Raw genomic sequence first — 21,437 nt, 5'->3', positions numbered from 1 at the left:
GTATTTAATATATAGGCAGGACAATCAAGCAGGGTAGAATGAGACTCTGTGTCAAAAGCCACAGAAAGGTCTAATAAGAAAAGTGCAGCTGACATCTAAAAGCTTATGAATGTCTTCAGTGGCAGAGACCTGAACATTCAGTACTGAAACAAGGTTGAAAACTCGATTGTTGGGGAGAATAAATGTAGTTAGATCCCAAAAGAACAGAGAGTTGATGATTGACTGTTGTGTTCTGTATATTTTTATTAGTTTGACAAATTTTACCTTTTTACCAGACCAAACATTCTCTCAGCTATTTATACTAAATATTAATATGTAGACCCCATTAAGCACCAAGGCCTTTTTTAGGTCACGCCTACTAGCTGTCTAATGGCGAAAGACCTTTTGGGCTTACCAAACACCTACAGTGGGCTTGTAGCACACTATTGCTTACCATTGGCTCTTTTGTCACTCATTTGATCTTTTTTTCAGTGGTCTGCCTTTCTCTTTTCGTGTTTGTCCCACCCTTGGGAGCATAGCCTCTTTACAGTGTTTTGACTGGCTTACTTGTATCCTTCCACTGCTCATTTATAAGCATCTATTTGATGGTCTTGGTTAAGCACTCCATGAGAGTTGTGTTTTCTAGTTCTCGCTCTGTATTGCCCTTTTAAGTGCTTATCCCCGCCAAACCCCTCTGCCCTCCTTATACTCTCTTGTATACAGTTTTTCCTTTCTCCCAACAACCAGCTTTATTTTTATTTGAGCTGCCCCCATCAGCTCTTTCGTGGTTCACCACCCCTCACATTTCCCACCAGTTTCTACATTGTTCCTCCACCCTCTTCATACATTTACGTATTTTTTTGATGGCCCGGCTGCTGCACATCCTGCTGCACAAAGCTAGTTCGAGCACTGTGATCTAACTGTCGCCTGCCATCTTAGGTTTGTCAGTAACAAAAAAGTAATAAAATGGCACCCTCGTGTATGCACATATGTCCTAAGCATGCATGCTTCTACACAGTATCGGCAAAAGGCATTGACATAGGTAGTAGGTAATACCTTTTGGCTTTGCCAACACTTGTTTGATATGGAGCAGTTCTCATTTAAGTCATCATAACTTTTTTCCACAACACATTTTCATGCCAAAGTTGTTTCCTTCAAACCACACGTTTGACATTCAAAAGGTACCCAGCATTCGTGGATTCATGTGAGGGGAAATGAAAAGATAATCAAAATATGCAACATTTTGGGTGGTTTTTTTTATTATTGAAAAAGAGAAGTCTGCTGTGGAAGAAAATGTTTTTTTTATTCTATGAATGGTATCGACAGTAGGTTTGCTGTTCTAAGTTTCTCCTCTTCTCAGCTTAGAAGAACAGGCAAAGTTATTAGAAAACTGCAAAAGCTGTGGTAATAATGTTTAAGTGGTAATTAATATTTCCTGTTTTTGCATTTTATACCTACTTCCAGTTCCTGGCAGAAAAAGTTGTGAAACCCATGGGTAAATGTGGAAAGTGGTACCATTCAAATAAGTAGACAAAATACTAAAATCAGTAAGGGGGTTTTGATGTAGTTCACTCTTGGGTTTCCCAAATAAACTAATCATTGAAATAAAAATATAATGAAAGTAAGTAGGAAAAAATCGAAATAGGAGCCAATGTTTTCATCTGTATGTCTTTTGCCTCGATGGCTGATATAAAAAGTAGTATACCATTACATCAGAGAGATTCATTCGGTTGCAGGGATGTATAATGTTTGTTGGTTGTCCAAAAACACACAGTACCCAATGACATAAACTGAGCTACCGCTCATTGTTTTTTATTCCACCATTCATCGGTTCATAAAGTGAAATCTTACGATTGAAAAGTGGGTATGTAGGAAAGCTATGCGTTTTTCAAATATGTGCAAGAATCTGCATTTTCCAAAAGTGATTATTTATACCACTCTGAGGTTACCCATAATATCATGATCCAAAGGACGTTTTGCAAAATGCGTCCTCTCTTGTACACTGACTCCCATTTGAAAGCCAGAAATGGTGAGAAATGTTCTACTTTTCTGTGTTCCCACACTTCTTTCTATAAAATCACTACTTCTTTCCATAAAATCATTACTTATTTCTATAAAATCAGTACCCAGTGTGGGTTGGCCGTTCACCTGCAATAGGAAAGGCCATAAAGTTCAATGTAGAAACATCAAGATTTTTTTAATTGAATATGTCTTTCTGGAGATTTGGATAGCTGCAGTATTTGGGCCCAGGATAGGGCTACCACCTACTTAAGCCTGCCAACTCCAATCATTTCTGTGAAATGTGTTGATCCCTTTACTTTGCTGTATGCACAGTGCTTTGCAAACGTTAGACTTGGGATAAAATCACAGATTTTTCTCCGTTTCTGTGATCAAAAGTTGTGGAATTGACAAACTTTTACCTCCGAGGGTACCCACACGTCTCCTGATAAAATAGTACTCTGCATTTAAGGTTGGGCCAATTGCCCACAACAGGAGACTGAAACTTGTACTGTATGAAGTCAGTGTGTCCCAAGCAGAGATCCACTAGTGAGAGGTACTACTGGAAAAGTGAGCTTTCATTTCCAAAGATTGTGTAATGTCAGTGAGCATGGCCCACTGCACATCAAAGCAAACAAAAAACTCTTAAGTTGCAAGGGAAACTCTTTCCTCCTGGCTCTTCTTTTGGGCTAAAAAAGTAAATCCCTTTGATCTTAGCTCCAGTAGCATTTTCGACCTAAAAAGTTTCGCGCCAACATTTATGTCCTCCGCACTGCAAAGGCAGCGCTGAGCACATGAGTGGTGCCTCCAGCACACAACAGGGGTAAGCTACTTTGAATCTTAGTTTTGTAGTCACATTTATATAATTATCCAAATCCTTCATGATGCAAAAATTCACATTTGTGACTGGGTTGCATGTTACTGAGGGGAGTCTTGTGGATGAGACGAGATATGCCAGTCATGTGGTTTACGTGAGTAATGTTTCGATGTCATTCATGAGGATCAGAGTTGTGCTGTTACTGATTTTTCACTTCACATAAATGTGTTATTTTGGAGCAAAAAAGTGAAAGGCAAGTACATCCTTGCATTGGATATAAATGTATGGATGGATAGGAAGTGTGTCAGTGCGGTATCTGACCTATGTGATGAGTGATTTGTTGTGCGTGTATGGAGAGACTGCTCAAATAGTGTGGCAATAAGCATGCATCTCGATCTAGACATGGGTTTAGGAGAAGTGTGTTAGAGTAGACAAAGTCTGGCTATGAAATACATTCTTCTGCAATATCTGATGGAGACTTCTAGCTGCAGATTCATTACCTTAAAATAATCTCCAGGCTTTAGACTAGATTTGGATGTTTTTAAGCAGTACCCAAGCTCGCCGGTAGGTGGTGGTGTTTGGCTCAGGGTTGTCTGTGTCTAAAAAGACATGCGTGGTGCCTACATAGGCACCTCCCCAGCATGCTGACGTCTTTTATTTCTTTTCTGCACCAGATACCGCTGATGTGATTAGAGCTACCCTCAGTTGTTTTTTGACAGACTTTTTTTTCTCGACTCTTTGTTGATTCTTTTTTTTAGACTTTTTTCTTCAGGGCAACTAGATGCCCCCTAAGATACTGGCTGGTTTCGAACAATGCGATGCCTGTCACGGGCAGAAGTCTGTAACAGACCCACATTTAGTGTGTTTATGGTGCTTGGAGAGGGAACGTGACCCAAGACCTGCAAGGACATATGTACCATGCATCCAAATGCACTGGAAAAGTGATCTCTCAAGCTTTTAACCACCTGGCATCGGACTACCATGTGATGCTCAAGATTCCAGTTGCGTGTAAGGTCGTGGGACTGTTCATGGAGCCACACCAGGTGATTGTCATTACACTCGGAGTCTTCTGGTAAGTCCCAAATGCACAAGAAATCAAAGAAGCTGAATAGGTCTTTGACTTCGCCGTGCCTGTCAGAGTCCTCTGATGAGGTGTGAGTGTGTCTGCACTCAGGCCTCGTGCTTTGTCAGAGCCTGAGTCAAGGTCTGCTCCCTGCTTCCCTTACTTTCCGGGAGCGACCCCCACCCAGCTTAAGGAATTTTATGAGGCAATGCACTTCATATTTGGGTGGCCTGGCTCCTCTGGAGTCTTTTGGGCCACAAGGACTTAGGAAGAGTCCCCACTGTATCTTGGCCGGTGCGATTGCCCTCAGCACCAGTCGGGCCCCATGGATCCCATATTGGAACTTGAGTGCAGATGTTGGCGAGACAGAGACTTTCCTTGGTGCCTGCTCCAATGCCAAAGTCCCACGGTGGTGCCATACACATCATCATTCACGTCTCCAACACAGAGCCGGGGGGGCATCACCCAACGCCTATTCCAGGACCAACTGGGACCATGTCGAAGCAAGTGCCTTTAGAATTTGGCAGGCCTGGAGAGGGACGCAAATGGAAGGGGTCTGAGGACCCTTAATGACACCAGCATCCCCTAAATAAGAATGAGGACAACCGGTATGAGAAACTGGAGAGGCCAGTGGGTTAGACATCCCACACCTGACATTTGCTTTATCTTTCCTGCTGACGTGGCTATGGAGGAGGGAGGCTCATTCACTATGGTGGTGCGTAGGCCAGCTGAGCTCTTGGACTTTCATCTACCCAAAGTGGCAGTCAAGTCAAAGGTGTGACGAAGGTGTGTCAGATAGGAGTCACCTCTTCCAAACCTTTACTCCCCTTTAATGAAGCCCTTACCGACATCCTATGCGGAGTCTGGTCCAAGACTTGCACAGGAGCTCATATGTATAGGACAACCACCCACTGCCATCACCCTACTCCTTGGGAACCTCAGTGTCATTACCCAGCACCCCACCCCAGAAACCTTGGTGGTCCAAGCCTTCACCTCTAGTATCAACTCTGGTGCATTCCATACCATTCCACTGGATACAGAATTCGAAGATGGATACCTTTGGCAAGAGAATGTTCTCTTCCGCCAGCCTTGCACTGCGGTCAGTGAACACCACATGCCTTTTAGATCTATATTCCCATGCAATCTGGGATTCGGTTGCTCAAGTACTGCCAGTGGTCTCAGAAGAGGCCCAAGCCATACACCCCCAAGCAATTGCTGATGGGAGATATGCAGAAAAGCTCACCATACGATATGGACTGGGCACAGCCGACTCGCTGGGTAGAGCAATTTTATCATAGGTGGCTTTGTGGTGCCACACCTGGCAGAGGAACACTGGCTTTTCAGCAAATGCCCAAGTCTTGTTTATGGACATGCCCTTTGATGGCTCACTTCTTTTTGGAGAGATAGTGAACTCAGCGCTGGTGTGCTTCAATGACAGCAGAACTGCGTCCAAGTCCTTGACCACGTTTATGGACTCTCATTCTTTCCATTTCATGGCCACAGAAGGGGGTTTCAACTGCATCCATACCCTCCCAGCCAGCATGACCAACAAGCTTTTCCAGCCTTTTTGTGGATGGAGGACCACCTGTCCTTGCTGTGTCAGGAAGTGCTTGATGTCTTTGCCAAAGGAGCCATAGTGAGGGTGCCAGCATCAGAAGTAGATTGTGGTTGATATTCCTGCTATTTTCTGGTGCCTAAGAAGGACCAAGACCTTTTTCCTCTCCTAGACGGCACATTCTCAATCTCTTCCTGAAGAAGGAGACATTCAAGATGCTCGTGGAAGTTCTGTCTGCCCTGGATTTGGGAGACTGAATGGTAGCGCTGGACTTGCAGGAGACATATTTCCAAATCACCATCCTGCCTGCCCATAGATGTCTGTGGTTCATGGTGAAATGCAAGCACTTTCAGTTTGCTCTGCTCCCGTTCAGCCTTACGAGTGCCACTCGGGTGTTCACAAAAGTGATGGCGTGGTTGCAGCTCACTTATATGTGTTAGGGTTTGCAGTCTTTACCAACCTCAACGATTGGGTATTGAAAACACGCTCACCCCAGACAGTTGTCTCCCACCTCCAGACTACAGGAAACCTTCTAGACTCTCTGGGGTCCATTATCAAGGTACCAAAAGTCACACTTGACTCCCTGTCAGATGCTCCCTTTCATCTGAGCTGTTCTGGACACAGTGCAGTTTTGGGGCTTCCCACCCAAGTGTTGAGTCCAGGATGTTCAGGCTTTGATACCGATGTTTCAGCCTCTAGCCTGGATTTCAATGAGACTGACTCTGCCCTCCTTCATCCTGCTTATAACACATGCCCATTGGCACGTGTGGGCTCTGTAGGGTACCTGAAGTCCAAGTGGGTGCAGCATCATGGTCCAGATCTTGGAGGGAACTGCAAAAAAATCTGCAGTGTTGGCTGATGAACCATGATTGGATCAGTGGCAGACCCCTTTCCCTTCTTCTACCATTGCTGACTGGTGACAGATGTGTCACTTTTAGGATGAGGCAGCCATCTGGGGCAAGCGGAGATCAAAGGACTCTGGTCTCAGGCAGAGTCAGAACTCCACATCAACCTGTTCAAGCGGTTCTCTTGGCACTGAAACCCTTTCTTTCTCCGATCAAGGGATGGCCGGTGCAGGTGTTCAAGGGCAACATCATTGTTATGTGGTACTAAAACAAACTGGGTGTGGGGTAAGGTTGTGGTTCCTTTGTCAAGAGGCTCTGCATCTCTGGACATGGATGGAACGCCAGGGCATTTCCGTGGTGGTTCAGCACCTGGCAGTCTCTCTGAACACCTGGACAGATTAACTCAGCTGACGATGCGTAGTGTATCACATGTATCGACTCCACCCAGAGGGGGTGAAAGGCCTCTTTAATCACTGGGAAAAGCCTTGGTTAGATCTGTTTGCTACCATGGAGAAAATGCACGGTGCGCAGTTTTGCATGCTGGAGTTTCCAAGGCAACTCTCGCTTGGAGATGCTTTTCGTCTCCAGTGTAGCTCCAGCTTCCGGTATGCGTTGCCGCCTATGCAGCTCCTGCCTAGAGTTCTAAATAATATTTTGAACAGTCGGGCCCAAGCCATTCTTGTGGCTGTGGTTTGGGCATGAAGAACCTGGTATCCTGAGCTGTTGAGCATGACTGTCGGTCCTATGACCAGGCTGCCGTTTCAAGAGGATCTTCTCTCACAGCAACAGGAGAGGGTTCTGCATTCAAACCTGTGCACCCTCCACCTTCATGTGTGGTGATTGAGCAGTGACACTTGACAGCTTTCAACCTTCCTCCCAAAGTCGGTGATGTTATTTTGGCAGCCAGGTGCCCCTCAACTTACGATATTGTGATAATTTTGCGACATGATGTGACTCTCTTAACATCAACCCTCTTTCTGCACCTCTCTCTAAGTTTTTTCTGTTTGCTCTATCATTAACCCCGCAGGGCTCTCCTCTGGGAGCAGTTAAAGAATATCTGTTAGTCATTTTGCCATTTTTGTGATTACCAGACCAACTGTCTATATTTACGTACCTTTTGTGGCTAGATTTCCAAAACGCTTGCAGCACATGTTTCTCCCCACGTCATTCGTCTTCCAGTAACATCTAAATCTTGCACCCTTTGAGCCTCTGTGCAATTGCCTTCTTAGGCTATTGACCATCAAAACTGCCTTTCTAATGGCCATAACATGGAAAAGGAGGGTCAGAGAACTGCAGGCACTCTTGGTGCACCCTCCCTACACCATCTTATACCCAGACAAGCTGGTCCTCTTGTCGTAGTTTTGACTCTTGCTCCAGGCAAGACTGCTGGTTAAAGGATGACAGTACTTTTGTTTGTAGGCGACTATGCCTATCCTACAACAAGTCGCAACTGTTGTCCCAACCTTACCGGCTCACTAGCAGCACCTCACCAGAAACACAATAGTAAAAGGTGATTTTTGGCAGCCTTTACGCATGGACTCAAGAACAAGACATCTCAGGGATTGTCGTGGTTAAACGGAAATTACCCCTTTCTCACAGATATATCATGTCTCATACAAACACAGGAAATGACAAAGATGCAGTAAAGTTTCAATAGTTTTTATTTAAAATAAATGCAATTTGCGGTAAGTTGCATGGGCTGCAATGATTAGGATAATGAATACTGCAAGAAACAGAATACTGCAAGGAACAGAATTGTGAAGATGAGAGTCATTATTACAAAAGCCCCCATCATCTTGCAGTGCATAAGAAAGACATACGAGATGTAATATGCCCTAATACCCTAATGTGAGAGGCCTAACCTCCTACCTAAAGCAGAGCTGGGTTTGCTAAACCTAATCTCCCAAAGCCATGTCCATGGGAGGAGCCCCCAACCCTCGTTACCTTGGAATGAGGTCTCTACCTCAGACTCCTTAGGGACACGAAGACTGGGTCATCGTCGAGATGACCTGCAGCATTGATATCATCGATGGTGGCGATGCCCTCCAGTCGGAATCCCTCTGATTATCTGTCTAAAGTGCGATGTATTTATACAGATCTACAAGGACCCCTGACGTAGGTGTGTTCCCAAACAATAGATAACAGACATGCTTGGGACGGCAATTAATATAAACAATCCCTCGAAAGTATAGAGAGGGAAAATCCCTAAGTGTGAACACCTACTGTTTGTTTGTCTTTGTTGCTTGATCTTGACGCCTTAGCGCAGTGACACTGATAATGCAAAGCATAACAAGTGGCCTAACTATAAACAAGGCAGCCATCTTAGAATAATTAAATAAATAAATGGGCTAAGAAAGAGCAAGCTAAGTAGGTTAAAAGTCACTAGGTGACGGGGGCACGAGTCTGCAAGCCAGAGGCTAAGCTAACTTCTGTTATCCCATTAAAACGAACTGGATTCACTACACTCTGGATACTTGCTTTCTTCCTTCAGAAGGCTGTGACTCCCTTCCATGTAAGCGAGTGCATCACCCTGCCCCACTGTTTTTGCTCCGCCTCACCCCTCCAATAAGGAGGAGATACTCAACCATCTGGACCCAAAAAGAGCATTTTCGTTCTGCCTTGAGACCATTACGGAAAAAGGTCCACTTTGGTCTGTATGTTTGCATGCTTCATGATGTTTATGTAAACTTCTACTACTACTGCTACTACTCAAAGTTGGTAGTTACCAACTACATATCATAGTGATACTACGTACATTTCCATTCCTGAAGAAAGCCTATTGACCCTTGGTAGCTGTAGATACACAGTGAAACATGTAGACCCATTATTATAGGGGGTCATTATACCTACAAAACATCTCACTGTTTTTATTCTCGCTAAAATCCCTTGCTAGTACACAGGATTCAGGATTGTGAAGGCATTTTTAACTTGCACTTCTTATCCCTTAGACAAAGGGCCCCACTTACAAACTTTGTTAAGCTCATCCACTCACATTGGGTGAGTGGATGAGCTCGACAGGTGAAGCGTGTCACTGGTGGAACCTGTGGGTGAGGATTCTACTGATATATCCATGAGATGCCAGGGATGCACTAATTTACCTGGGTGCAGATCCTCCAGCATCTTAAGATATATTGAGACCAGGTAACCACCCTCTTAGACATTAAGAGTTCATTTTTAGACAGTCTAACCCTCTCTTTTTTAATTCTTGCAAAGCGAATGTGACAAGATAAGAACAAAATGTACAGGCCTTTTTACAGAAAGCAAGCACGCTTGGAAGAATACATTAAACACGCTATGCTTCATGAGTGGACTAAAACCTCCTAGACAGCCTAAAACAAATAAAGCCAGCAAATGGAAAGCAAGTGAATATGAGTTACAAAGCCCACAAGCAATGGGTGGAATGCGTTTCTAGGTCAACTTTCAGAATGTCCCCAAAAAGTAGTTAGCAACCAGCCAGCTGTGCTGTCTAGTAAACTTCAACCTAAAACCAGGGACAGGGGAGAAAAGCAAGGAAATAAATTAGCCTATTGTTGTACACCAACGAATGGCTTCATTACTGTGCACAGTAGTGTACTTTATTTCAGTAAGGGACACATTTTTGGTGTTCTTCCTTCTAGTGTCCAAAAAAGGGCTTGCAACACTTTCAGGAGTCACCTGCCTACAGAGTCGACCTTTAATTTTAGTTACTTTAGGAACAACAATAAAACATTTATTGATGGTTTTACATTTGAATTCATATATATCCGTCTTCAGGTTGTAAGGCATGTGGTTGGATGCATCAAATCACATCTCTAAATCGGATATTTGTGCCTATGGTAAAGCATGATAATAAATCTGTAGTAATCACCTTAAAGTCACTTTAGACAACATATCTTGAGACGTGTGTTTCTCTTAATTCAAAATGTTATCAGGACATGACCACCAAAGTTCAAGTTATATTGAGGAGATAAAATTTATCAATTAAACTCTGGAAACAGCGCGTGGGCATCTGTTCCTTAATTAAAAACATAGTTAGTGTTAAAGAGTTTAAGAATCCAAAGCCCTGATGACTAAAAAGAAATGTTTGGTCGTTTACTGCAGCATGGCACATAGCTTTGAAATCCTCATCAAACTAACTTGTTTTTTGTTGGGTGGTATATGGTGGATACTATGAATGAGAAATGACTGCCACTCATGTTTAGTATATTGTAGGTTAGGAACCTCCTCTGCCTAGGACCTAACGCTACCCCTCCCCCTGCAATTTCACTCCCCACAGCCAGCCACTGGTGGGCATTGCCCTTGCTTACAGGTGCTACTGAACTGTGATGGGATCCTGGTGGGTCTGTCTCATCATCACATTAAGGTTCCTGTTCTGGCTCCTTGAGGCCTTTGGGCAATTCTAAGGCATCACCCATACACATATGTGCAGCAGGGAATCCAGGGGATTCCTCAGGGTTCAGAGAACCCAAGGCACCTTGGCAATCCATTGGATTGCTTTTTCTGGAGTTTGCAAGCACACCCATGCGTAACGGGTAGACTGATTTTCTCCACTGGTACATCAGCTGGGTTCTATATGGCAACAGAACCCCCAGCCCTTAATTAATCTGGCGTTTTTAGCACATCGAATGGATGGTAATCCTTTCGTGGGATTGGTTCCCTAAATTACAGCCAAGACCAGAGTAGTCTGCTCCTTCCGGGCCACTCACTTCTTAGATGGTGGGGGATTGGTGGGCTAGTTGCAGAGGCAGGGATACCGATGTCATGATTGGTGCTACCACTGCATTTGCTGTCACCTTGTAGTTGGTGACTGTCCTCTGGTACCTTAAAAAAGCGAGGAAACCGCCTCCTTTAAACCAGGCACAATTTGAAAAACCTTATTCTAGACTACTGCCTCCCCACTTGCTTATTGAGTAGTTCTGTGTATTTGAGAACTTGAGTCATCCGGTAATTGCAGATTTTTCATTGATTGAAGAATCAACACTTGGATCCTGAAGAAGGCGATGTGGTATCTTTGACATATGCTTAGCAATCGATAGGTATTCTTGACTTCAAATGATACGGATGTTTCCTTTTTACACACTGAGCTGTTAGTCAAAGCCCCTCATGATTCTCGGCACCAGGCCCTCCTCACCTGGTTCCACGTTTCCTTAGTTCCTCCTATCCGGATACGTTTCTCTTACTTGCCGCTCAGAAGGAGCGTATTTATAATTCCCAGGAGAGCTCTTGCCAAATGCCTTGGACTGCAGATTAGATGTTGAAAGTAGTGGGAAGTGATGTTTAAACATAAGCCTACAAAAAAGCCTGCCATGGAAAGGTGCACAAAGCCGAGGCTGACCAAGGATCAAAAACAAGGATCAGGACATAAAACATTGGAAACTAGTTTAGAAAATCACGCATTGCACACAGAATTATCCTATATTTTTATCTATTGGTCGGACAGAAAATGGAAAGCGTTTGTGTGTTTTGTTTGAGTTTTACAAAGCAAGGATAATCGCTTTGTACATATTTATTCCTAATGCATTTGGAGGTATGCTGGTAGTGTTGCAGTGACGCCAAACATCTTCACTTTCAGTGTTGCAGTGACGCCAAGCATCTTCACTTTCTACTGCCAGGAGACAAGTTGTCCTATTCTTGTTAGTTCGGCCTCCGCTATTGAAAACATCTGTGCCATTAGAGACGCTTTGCTGCGCTAAATCAACTTTAAAAAGGCTGTGTTCAGCTGCAGCAGCGTAAGTCAGTGGCAGTCTGCCTACTACAAAAGTGTAGGCCCTCATTAAAAGTAACACGCATTAAGGGGCAGAGACACGGGGTTTTGAGAGAATTGCGAAATCTCAAATTCCATTTTGTATTCTTGCACCAAAGATTATGATCTTGAAATGAGGATTAACCAGCGGACCAGGTTTGACCAGATCCTCAGGATACTGTTTGATTGGAGCATGTGGTAAATTGCAGCACGGAGAGGAGATACTTACTGGGAGTGGGGTCGGGTGTTTGTGGCCTGGTTGGGGGGGTGGGGAGTAATGGGCGGAGGTATGGGTGTTTTTTTTGTTTTTTATCTCTGTGGTGCAGGAAGATGGTGTTGAGGGGAAGAGCTTTGCTTCACAGGCGTCTGTATCTGCATACATTTCCGGTGTTTCCTCGAATTACCAGCTCTGTAGTGTGCGGACCTTATCCTACTCGTAATCGCACCAGGCCTCTCACAACGAGACCTGGTGGGAAGTAGCCCTGGAAGAGATACCCATGTGGGTGTATAGAGAGTAGCGTTGTGCCATGGGACCCAGGTCAAGGATGGAAATGGGCCCTTAGCTGATGTTTCAGTGATATAATCCAGCAACAATGAAAAATGTCCTAGTAAAGGAAAGTTTCAGTTCTTTTAAGGTCATGGAGGTGAGGAGAATGCTTAACTTTCAAACCTTTATTCTTCAGCAGTATTCAAAGAAACAACTACCTTTTCCAAAATGCCACGGGTAAAGACTACAGAAAAAAACAACCAATCAACAGTCCATGTAACAGTCCATATAGGAAAGAAAGAGGAAGTGCACTGGAAGATGTCCGATAATATGGACTGTTACAAGGACTGTTGATTGGTTGTTTTTTCTGTAGTCTTTTCCCTTGGCATTTTGGGAAAGGTTTTTGTTTCTTTGAATACTTCTAGAGATTAAAGGATTGAAAATTGAGAATAATCCTCACTTCCGGTCCTGACATAGAATCAGGGTTCAGCGGCCCACTGTGTTAAATATCACCGGGCATATTTTCACTCCAAAAAACTCCCCTTTACAACAGTTGTATGAAAGCCTGGTTGAACTTTTTTGCGCCGACTAATGATTAACCGACACAGTTTCTCAGCTGTTTGAAGCACCAGACTTGTCTACTTATGAAATTGCTTCGGAGTTGTAGAGCTTTGGATCTTTACAACGGAAATGCTTTGTTCTTTGGAGAAGTCTAGCATTTCTTAGTTCTCAAATGTTTTAATGCTGTCACGTGATCCCTTAAAATTCTGGATTATCTCATCCTGATGGAAATTGACACACATATACAGGTTCCACACTGCAAACACCAAAAGGCCTTTTCTCTGATGTTTACTAGAACCGGGGAATTTAGGGATATAAAAAGTACTGCCCAAATTTGTATATTGTCTTGAAATTGTAAAGCACAATACCTGAAAATCGGAGCTGAAAGGCATAATTATTGAACAGAGAATGTGGCTGGTTATCATTACTTTCCATTCCAATTTTAAGCTAGTATGACAATCCTTTGTTATGGCTATCAGTGCATTTGTGGCAGTTATAAGGTCGATGTATCTACATAAATATTTACTTTACGCTTTTGATCCTGCGTTTCCATACAGGATGCCATTAAACTTTTACTTGTCATTGCACTCCTCAGGTCCCCAAATATGTAAAGAAACTTAGAATAATATTTCAATAAACCTTTTTTTTTTTTTTTACCATCACCTCATTTTGTGATCAGATTTGCGTTAAGGATAGCCACCCTTCTTCCACCTGTGTTTCTAATTTATTTTCCCTATTTGGGTTTCGTGGGAGCTTCTGATTGGGGCACTCACATGCTCTTGTGACATGGAAAGTGTATCATATAGTGAAATGATTGTATGGCAGTCCTCTATTACTAGATACTTTTAAAGATATCTTTTTGTTTGTCTATAGTTCAGGACTTCATGTGCTTTAAGGAAATCCCTTGCACAACCATTACAGCAGCAAAGACTTGCATGAAGGTAGGAAGGTACCAGAGAACTGTTTTTTTGATAGGAAGTTGTCATCTTTAGCTACCTGTTAGGAGTCTTATGCATCAGCATAGTTGAGCAGCTTTTCTGTTTGCCTTCTTCATCCTCCATCCTCTGACCCCCTGCCTGCTTCATATATAGATGTCGGTGGTTACCCCATCCTGACATTCTTCTGTACCAGATAGACTTGTAGGTGATCGGTTGGTTTTCTCTATCTTAGCATCAGGAGTGCTGAAAGTCTTTTGAGAAATCTGGATGAGTATGCAGATCTACAGGCCCTTTGAAGAATCCATTAGATCCAACAGGTGCAGCGCTCCTTATGTCCAGGTTGTGTGCCTGCACCCCATTTTTGTCTGTATTTAACCACCTAAATAGAGGTGGAGTCTCATTATACCTTGCTTGCTTTGAGGTGCATGCTGCCGTTGCTGCGCTAATGCTTTCCTGGTCCTTTTTGTTTTGCCTCTATGCAGGGGAATTTTTCTCTAATTAAGGGAGCACATTTTTTTAAAAGAATTATTTTTATTTTGCTTTTATAAAAAAAAATATTATAAATATTGTATAGCTTCCTCATACAATTTTACACAGCACATCTGTTCACGTTCGTAGTTTTGCAAACTATTCTGGCCCTCGGCCAAAAAAAGGTAAATTTAGTTGTAGTAGTCCCTCCATGCATCCCATATCTTATATTTTAGTAGGCAGCCACGTTTTGTATAGACTGATTTTTCAGCAACTGCACGTGTCCATCCCCTGTGCCCACTCGTTAGGGAGCTGGTTTGATTCAGCATTGAGCAGTGTCGTCTTTCGCCGCCAGCAGTCCAATGGGTACTAGATAGGAGGGCTCCCACAGTATTGAACTCTGTCTCCTCAATTCTCAAAATTACGAGTCTAGGAGTCGAATTCTCTGTATATCCCACTATACCACTAAGTGTGTTGTGAATCATGGTCCAGTATGCAGCAATGAGCTCCATCCCATGTGGAAAAACCCTGTGCACTCTACAAAGCATCTCAGACAGTGATTATCTTTACTCCGGCTCATTTGCCATAAATTATTTCAGCCTTAGTTGGCATGGTGGAGAATTTAAATTTTGAAAATACAGATTAGAATTCCTTTAGCCCCAAGACCTGGGATATCTAGGACGCTGTCCATAGTGGGATTTCATTGGTAGTGGTCTTATGCCATTTGAAAAATTTAAGGGCATTGTGCTGTCCGATCAGGGGGCCCAAGTGGGTTCCAGTAGCTCCTTGGGGATCGATGAGCCATGGAAGATCTCTTCTAGACCCCAGATTTGTAAGGAGTTCTGCTTTAAGCGGTGGGATGGGTTGGGTCATCTCGCTCTCCGAATATCAAGTTGTTAGTTATTACTGGTTGCGATGCCCAATAAAATATATATATATATATATATAAATATAAATATATATATATATAAATATTGCAATCACCAAAAGTATTCACTGCACTCCACGAGGTTTCCAATAGTGCATATTTATTCCAAATAACAACCACCAATATGCACTATTGGAAACCTCGTTGTGTGCACTGAATACTTTTGGTGATTGCAATTTTCGAGACTGGTCCTCTCCGTCACTGGTACCGAGGATGTACAAGAATCGTAGCAGCGCCACCATTTTAAACCAGACTGCGGCCCATGATCCATAGGGGAAGTTTATTCCATATTCCAGGCTTCTGGATAGAGGTTTAAGATGCAGCTTTTGTTTTTTGGAGACTTCTACACAAGTCGCACTGGTGAAGTATTTTGATTACGACACAATCCACAGAGGCTTTGGCAGCACTTGTAAGCCCTATGAAGCCAAACACATTGAATTGCTGTATTGTGTAGCAATGATTCCACTATTGTTTCCAGCTTGTGCGGTGTACTCGCCAATAATCCATCGTGGATACCATTCTCGCACAATCCCCCAATATTGCAGTTACACGAAGTCTGTGCGGTTGTATGTTTATAGCCTGCCTCACGTTCCGTTGCGCCGTGTTTGTGCGTGAGTTCCCGTGCACAATAGAAATAGCAGCAGCATTCTCGGCCTCTGGGGAGTCGCAGTCGAGGAGTGCGGCTTCCTTTCTGTGTGCACTATCAGTCTACTGGTTTACCACCTGTACCTCCGTTTGCAAGTAATATGCATGCTTTCACTTCCCAAGCCAGAGCCTTTCCCCAGTATTTTACTGCGTGTGCTCTGATCATTGGCTGCGTAATGCTGTTAGCACGTGGCACAGCCACGCACTTTAAACCCTGCCAGGGCAGTGATAAGGTTTCAGTGCTGGAAATATTCTGCGCTAATATTAGAGTCACTGCGGATAGGCAAAGTCATGGCTGTGAGGCAGTATTTACATTTGTTTTAGACCATTGTAGTAGAGACTGACTATTTACTTTGTTCCTTTCCTTTCTTGTCACAGGCCTACTGTATTTAAGCGCAAGGTAAGACATTTTGTTCATTTGGAAAGCGTGTTTTTAAATAATTATAGTAAATAGTTTTAATGGGGTGCCAAGCCATGCGTTTATTCAAAGATGTCTAAAGAAGATGTATGGAAACAGGTTTGTATCCCTACCATTTTCCGAGCACCCCTTCCCCTAAAAGCTGGAACGTTGCATGAACAGTTGAGATGGGTTTTAGTGTTGCCTGCAGTGCCCTTGGTGTACAGCCTTTGAATCTCCATTATACGACAAAGAGAAAACCTTTATCTTGGTGCACTTTCAGAAATAACGTGGTTAATTTCGAAGTTTTTTTTGTCAGATTCCTCTTGGTCGTAGAGTGTAGGAATACGCACGGGGCATTAAAAAGCTGCACATTATACTGTAAACCAAATTTCGAACCCAGGAGCATGTCACTTGTCTGCCCTTTTTCCCTCAATATGTGGTAAACCATATTTAATTTGAAATTAACGTGATGACATTGGAAATTAATGTAACATTTTTATAATAAATGCCTGCGTTGGTACTCACTAGTGTGAGCAAAAAAAAGACTTGTATCTTCCCGCCACTTCGTCAGGTAAGAAACGCAACGGATTAAGGGATGACTACATGTGATATTGAGGAAGATGATGGTTTTATTTGAGCTAGACATGGGTGGAAGTTCAGAGCTGGGTCATTTGCCTTCCCTAAAGGGTTACAGCTGCCAGTAAGGCCTTACAGGCAACGGGCAGTTTTGAAAAATATTTCTCCACTCTCACGTTAAGAGGTACCTATTTGGATTCGACCTCGTCATGTCCTTGATGCTGAATAAGGTTTAAGGCTTACCCAAAATAAGATGATTGGTTTCTTATCTTTTGTTGGGTTAATGACTGTCCGTACATCTCGTGAAGCTTCCCTCGAGACAGATGAACCATCTCTAGCTTAGTGCTTGATTGGTTTAATCCAGTTCCTAAAATCCTGATTGTAGTGGCGTGCCGGTGTCTATACCTAAAGATGATACTGGATTCTAATAGATGCAGTTGCCAAATAAAAACTGTCTGGTATCAGACCTCTCTTCTAAAGTAACTGACACCATTTCTTCCACAAAGTTACTTCAGAACTGCTGTTCAAGCAGTCATACACTTGCATCTGGCTAGTGGTAACCCCTACTCCTTGGCTTCCCAGACTCAACACTGGAACCCTTTATGCGCATCCTACACCCAGCTGCACGTCTCACCCAGGACCAGAAGAATTATCATCTCATCACATATCTCCCATTCTGATGGAACTGTGCTGGCCCAGTTTCAGGCCCACACTATCTTGAAAACCAGCTTTACAGAGCCTTCACGACCAGCATCCCCATTTGTCTTGCTGACAAGCTCAGTCTCTTGCGGTTCTTCGCGCACCTGCAGCCAGGACACCAGCAGCTTATCCTATATATGCACACAGGATCCTAGAATAACACCCTTGCTCCAATTTAGGAAAAAGTTCAAGACGCTACTCTTTAAAGAACAGTACATTGCAATGCATTAACTGACCTCAAACAACTAGCCTCCTGTCTTTCACCTATTGGCTTTACGTTTATCTTTGACCTTGTGCAGTGCTCTGCGGCTTTTTTGCTTGACTTGTTGTATAGAAATGCCACATGCATACATACCACATAGACCAGTTTGTGTACTGTTCTATTAAAGTGGAATATTAAATAATGGCAGTTAATAACACCTGAAGAAATTGTCATAATAACCAGTGTTTAACTAATGGGCCATGCTTGAGTTGTGGCTTTTTGATGGCTATTATGGTGGCATATTTAGTCTCTAATCTGATCTTTAAGTTTCTTTCATTTTAACATAGTGGTTTTGAGTTACAAAGAAGAGTGGCTCGAGATCTGCTCCAGAATGCAAATTTTGCACTATAACTTTCTTAAACTATTGCAGAAAATAACGTATGCATTAGAGGTGTTTGTTCTGAAGTTCCAGATTCTGCACCACACCTCCATGTTCAGAAACGGGTTCTTTATTCGAGGCACTGCTGTCGCCCTGAAGAATCATTCCGTGTTTTCACCCTACAGACAGATGAAGAAACTGATCTTTGACACTTTCTCAAGAGCCCATTATTTTTGCATCAAAAAGGAGATCATGACAGCATCATGAAAAATGGACATCATCAAATTTGATGGTGATGCCTTTTTTTTATCATGATGTGTCTGTGTGCACGTTTTGGGGGGCAGAGAGAATTCAGTGACATTACAATGCACTTGACCAAAGAGGCAATAGCTGGGAATTCACCTTTCACCTGTTCTTCACATTCCAGGGTAAATAGCATGCTGATAATACAGACATGGAATTGAAAATATCCTTGCGCTGTGAGACCACCACCCATCCAGCGCATTGTATCGTTAACCTGAAATTTAGGGCTGGTGGATATAGCAAAGTAACATAGAAAAGGAAGTTCTGATAGTTGAGGAGAATGCACAAAAGACAGACACAATGTACTTGTCTGAAGAAGGTTGATTTTTATTTAGCGATCCTCTGACTCCCACTCACTCATGTTATTAATTTACACTTCATCAAAGTATGACACTTATCCTCCCACCTTTATAGTCCATATTCAGACGCAAAGAAGTATCACAACTCTGTCCGGCAGTACACGTAATCCATGCAGGTCAAGGATAAGTTAAGGACACAGCAGCGGAAATGTACATGAGTGGCTAGTAGGCCCCACTGCAGTGGCAAAGGTAAAAATACTTGTCCGCGTTACTGATTCTTAACATAAAACTGGTGTGTTGCCACCACTGTGCTTGTGTCACTTAACTCCAGGTAATGGCAATAGCCCTTTACCTTAGCGAGATAGCACTCAGTTGCTCACCTCCATGTCTAAGCACAGTACATTACCGAGGCCTAGGCCTAGGCACACAAGCATGATTTTTTTTGCCTATGACCAAATGTCAGCACCATGGATCCAGATATCCATGCACCTGGGACACTCAGGGGTATGGGTACATATCCACCACCATGCAAGGAACTTTACTTCCCAATAGTCCATATTATTGGTATATTAATGGTAGCCCGCATTGCTTAATTTGTCAAAACAAATTAGTGCCAGTGTCCAAAGCTCTACTTAGAAGCCTACAGACAGCGCTATTAAGCATCGAATACCAATGCTAGAAGGCCTGAATCCACCTCAGACCTTTTTCATCCACTTCCAGGCACCTCCTGCTCCTTTCACTCTTGGAGGTTTCTGCTTTCTGCCTTTATGACGGTTTTTGCGTCTCTCTTCATACCTCTTTCCCATTTGTGTATTTTTCCTCTCCTGCTCTCTGAAACAGTCAGATCAGGAAAGATTAGTACCGGTCCCCAACAGGGTGTGCTGGTGGCCCCCACTGGCAATAACTGATTCAAATTAAGCTCTGGCTGCCCGCCTCACAATAGCCATGCCTGAAAACAGCTAGATCCTTCAGAGAACCATGTGATGGTCCAAATTAGGGTCAGTATAGGCATTGGGGAATCTGACTGCTGTTGTCTGTGATTGAATGAGTAAATAAAAAAATAAAAAAAATGTGTCCTCCTTTCAGATTTACATAAAGAATGGCCATCGTCACAATAGAGACTCAGAATATGTCACAGGTCATATATAGAAAGTGTATGTACCAAACAGGTTCTGCCTTGAGCTCCTTCTTAGTAAGAAGTTGCACATATGGTTTTGATTCTCTCAGTTTCTTACAAAGATGATTGAACTGTACTTTTATCCTGCATCTAGTTTGTTTGATTGCACGATACACCTTTGCTACATTGCTTTACATGTGATATAATGATATACTTTTACGCCATGATATTGAAAGAAAGGACGATGAATCTTTTCACCCATGTTCCCCTTAAAATCGTTCATAAAAATAAAGTTGGAAAATATAACGTTGGAACGCATGTTCTACTTTTGTTTGTCCATATTTTAAATTTGTGATCACCAACTGTACATGAGTGAATATGTAGCATGCGCATTAAGAGTCCTTGAAGAACCAGTATGTGCCTCAAAGCACAACTTCTAACGCGGCATTGAAAACATTATTACACTGGGTGCAGTTTTAGGTGGTTAACTGTGCACACCCTCTCCTCCATGCTTAAGCTGCTCCAGTTCAGTTTAAGAGTATTGCTGATTTAGTGCAATTGAAAAATACCAGCTGCTTTATAAGTGATTCTTCTATTCTTATTTTGCAGCGTATAGTCCCAGAGAAGACTGCTTTGTTTGGTACTACTGAGTTTGGAGAGCAGAGAGAAAAAGTTGCTGCTGCTTGCAAATCAGGTAAAGCTTTAGAGTGTTAGCAAAGGAGAAAGATTTGCAGAGGTCATTATGGATCTCCCGAGTAAGACGGGTGGTAGGGGAAGGTGTGCGCCTCAGAATGTCATGCTCAGCAGGAACATTTGTCTTTCAAATTTGCTGTTTCTTTCAGTCCATTAAATCTATTTAAAATATAATTAAATCTGGTAGCCGGTATTTAGATAATTGCAGAAGCTGCTCTACTTGCCATTGTATGTCAAAACCCATTTTGAACACTGAAGCCACCTAACTTGCCTCAACACTAAACGTGCCCCTGTGGCCCTTGATGTAATTATTGATGTCTGGAACTGCTAAGCAGCATTCTTCACATAAGGTAGCTTCAAATGCTGAGGGTCAACAGGAAGTTAAAGGCCACTGTTTCTCCTCATCTGATTTTGTAACTGGGTTTGCAGTACTGCTGGCACCCGGCGTCGTCTTTGAGTGAAGTAGCGGAAGGTACACAATGTCCTTAAAAATCCATCCTGTGACCACATTCACATATTTACTGATTTTGTTCATTTAGTTGGTGAAATCATTCCTGACATTTTTGATGAATTCCATAGTAAGTTGCTTCTCTCATATATGGAAGGTGAAAGCCTTCACATGATATCAGTTCGATCTATAACAAAAACGTTGTTTTATGTTTTCAACAGTACAAGGCCTGACTTACTTGGAATCTTTCTTGGGTAAACAATCTTCCTGATCCCAGCTGGTCTAAACATGCAGGCATGAAATCACATATGAAAA

The 21,437-nt window shown here is 42.9% G+C and overlaps 1 protein-coding gene across 1 annotated transcript in view; it reads left to right on the top strand.

Moving 5' to 3' along the window:
• The window catches only part of CNST (consortin, connexin sorting protein), a 251,209-nt gene that overhangs the window by 182,210 nt on the left and 47,562 nt on the right, over positions 1-21,437 (top strand). The window contains exons 7-8 of the mRNA XM_069234444.1: positions 16,385-16,406; positions 20,591-20,675. Coding sequence (XP_069090545.1) covers positions 16,385-16,406; positions 20,591-20,675 — 107 coding nt within the window. The remainder of the gene's footprint in view (positions 1-16,384; positions 16,407-20,590; positions 20,676-21,437) is intronic.

Source organism: Pleurodeles waltl, chromosome 5, assembly GCF_031143425.1.
Source record: "Pleurodeles waltl isolate 20211129_DDA chromosome 5, aPleWal1.hap1.20221129, whole genome shotgun sequence".
In the NCBI taxonomy this organism is placed as follows: domain Eukaryota; kingdom Metazoa; phylum Chordata; class Amphibia; order Caudata; family Salamandridae; genus Pleurodeles; species Pleurodeles waltl.
The sequence above is the reverse complement of the archived record's forward strand: the minus strand, read 5'-3'. Positions and strand labels throughout refer to the sequence as shown.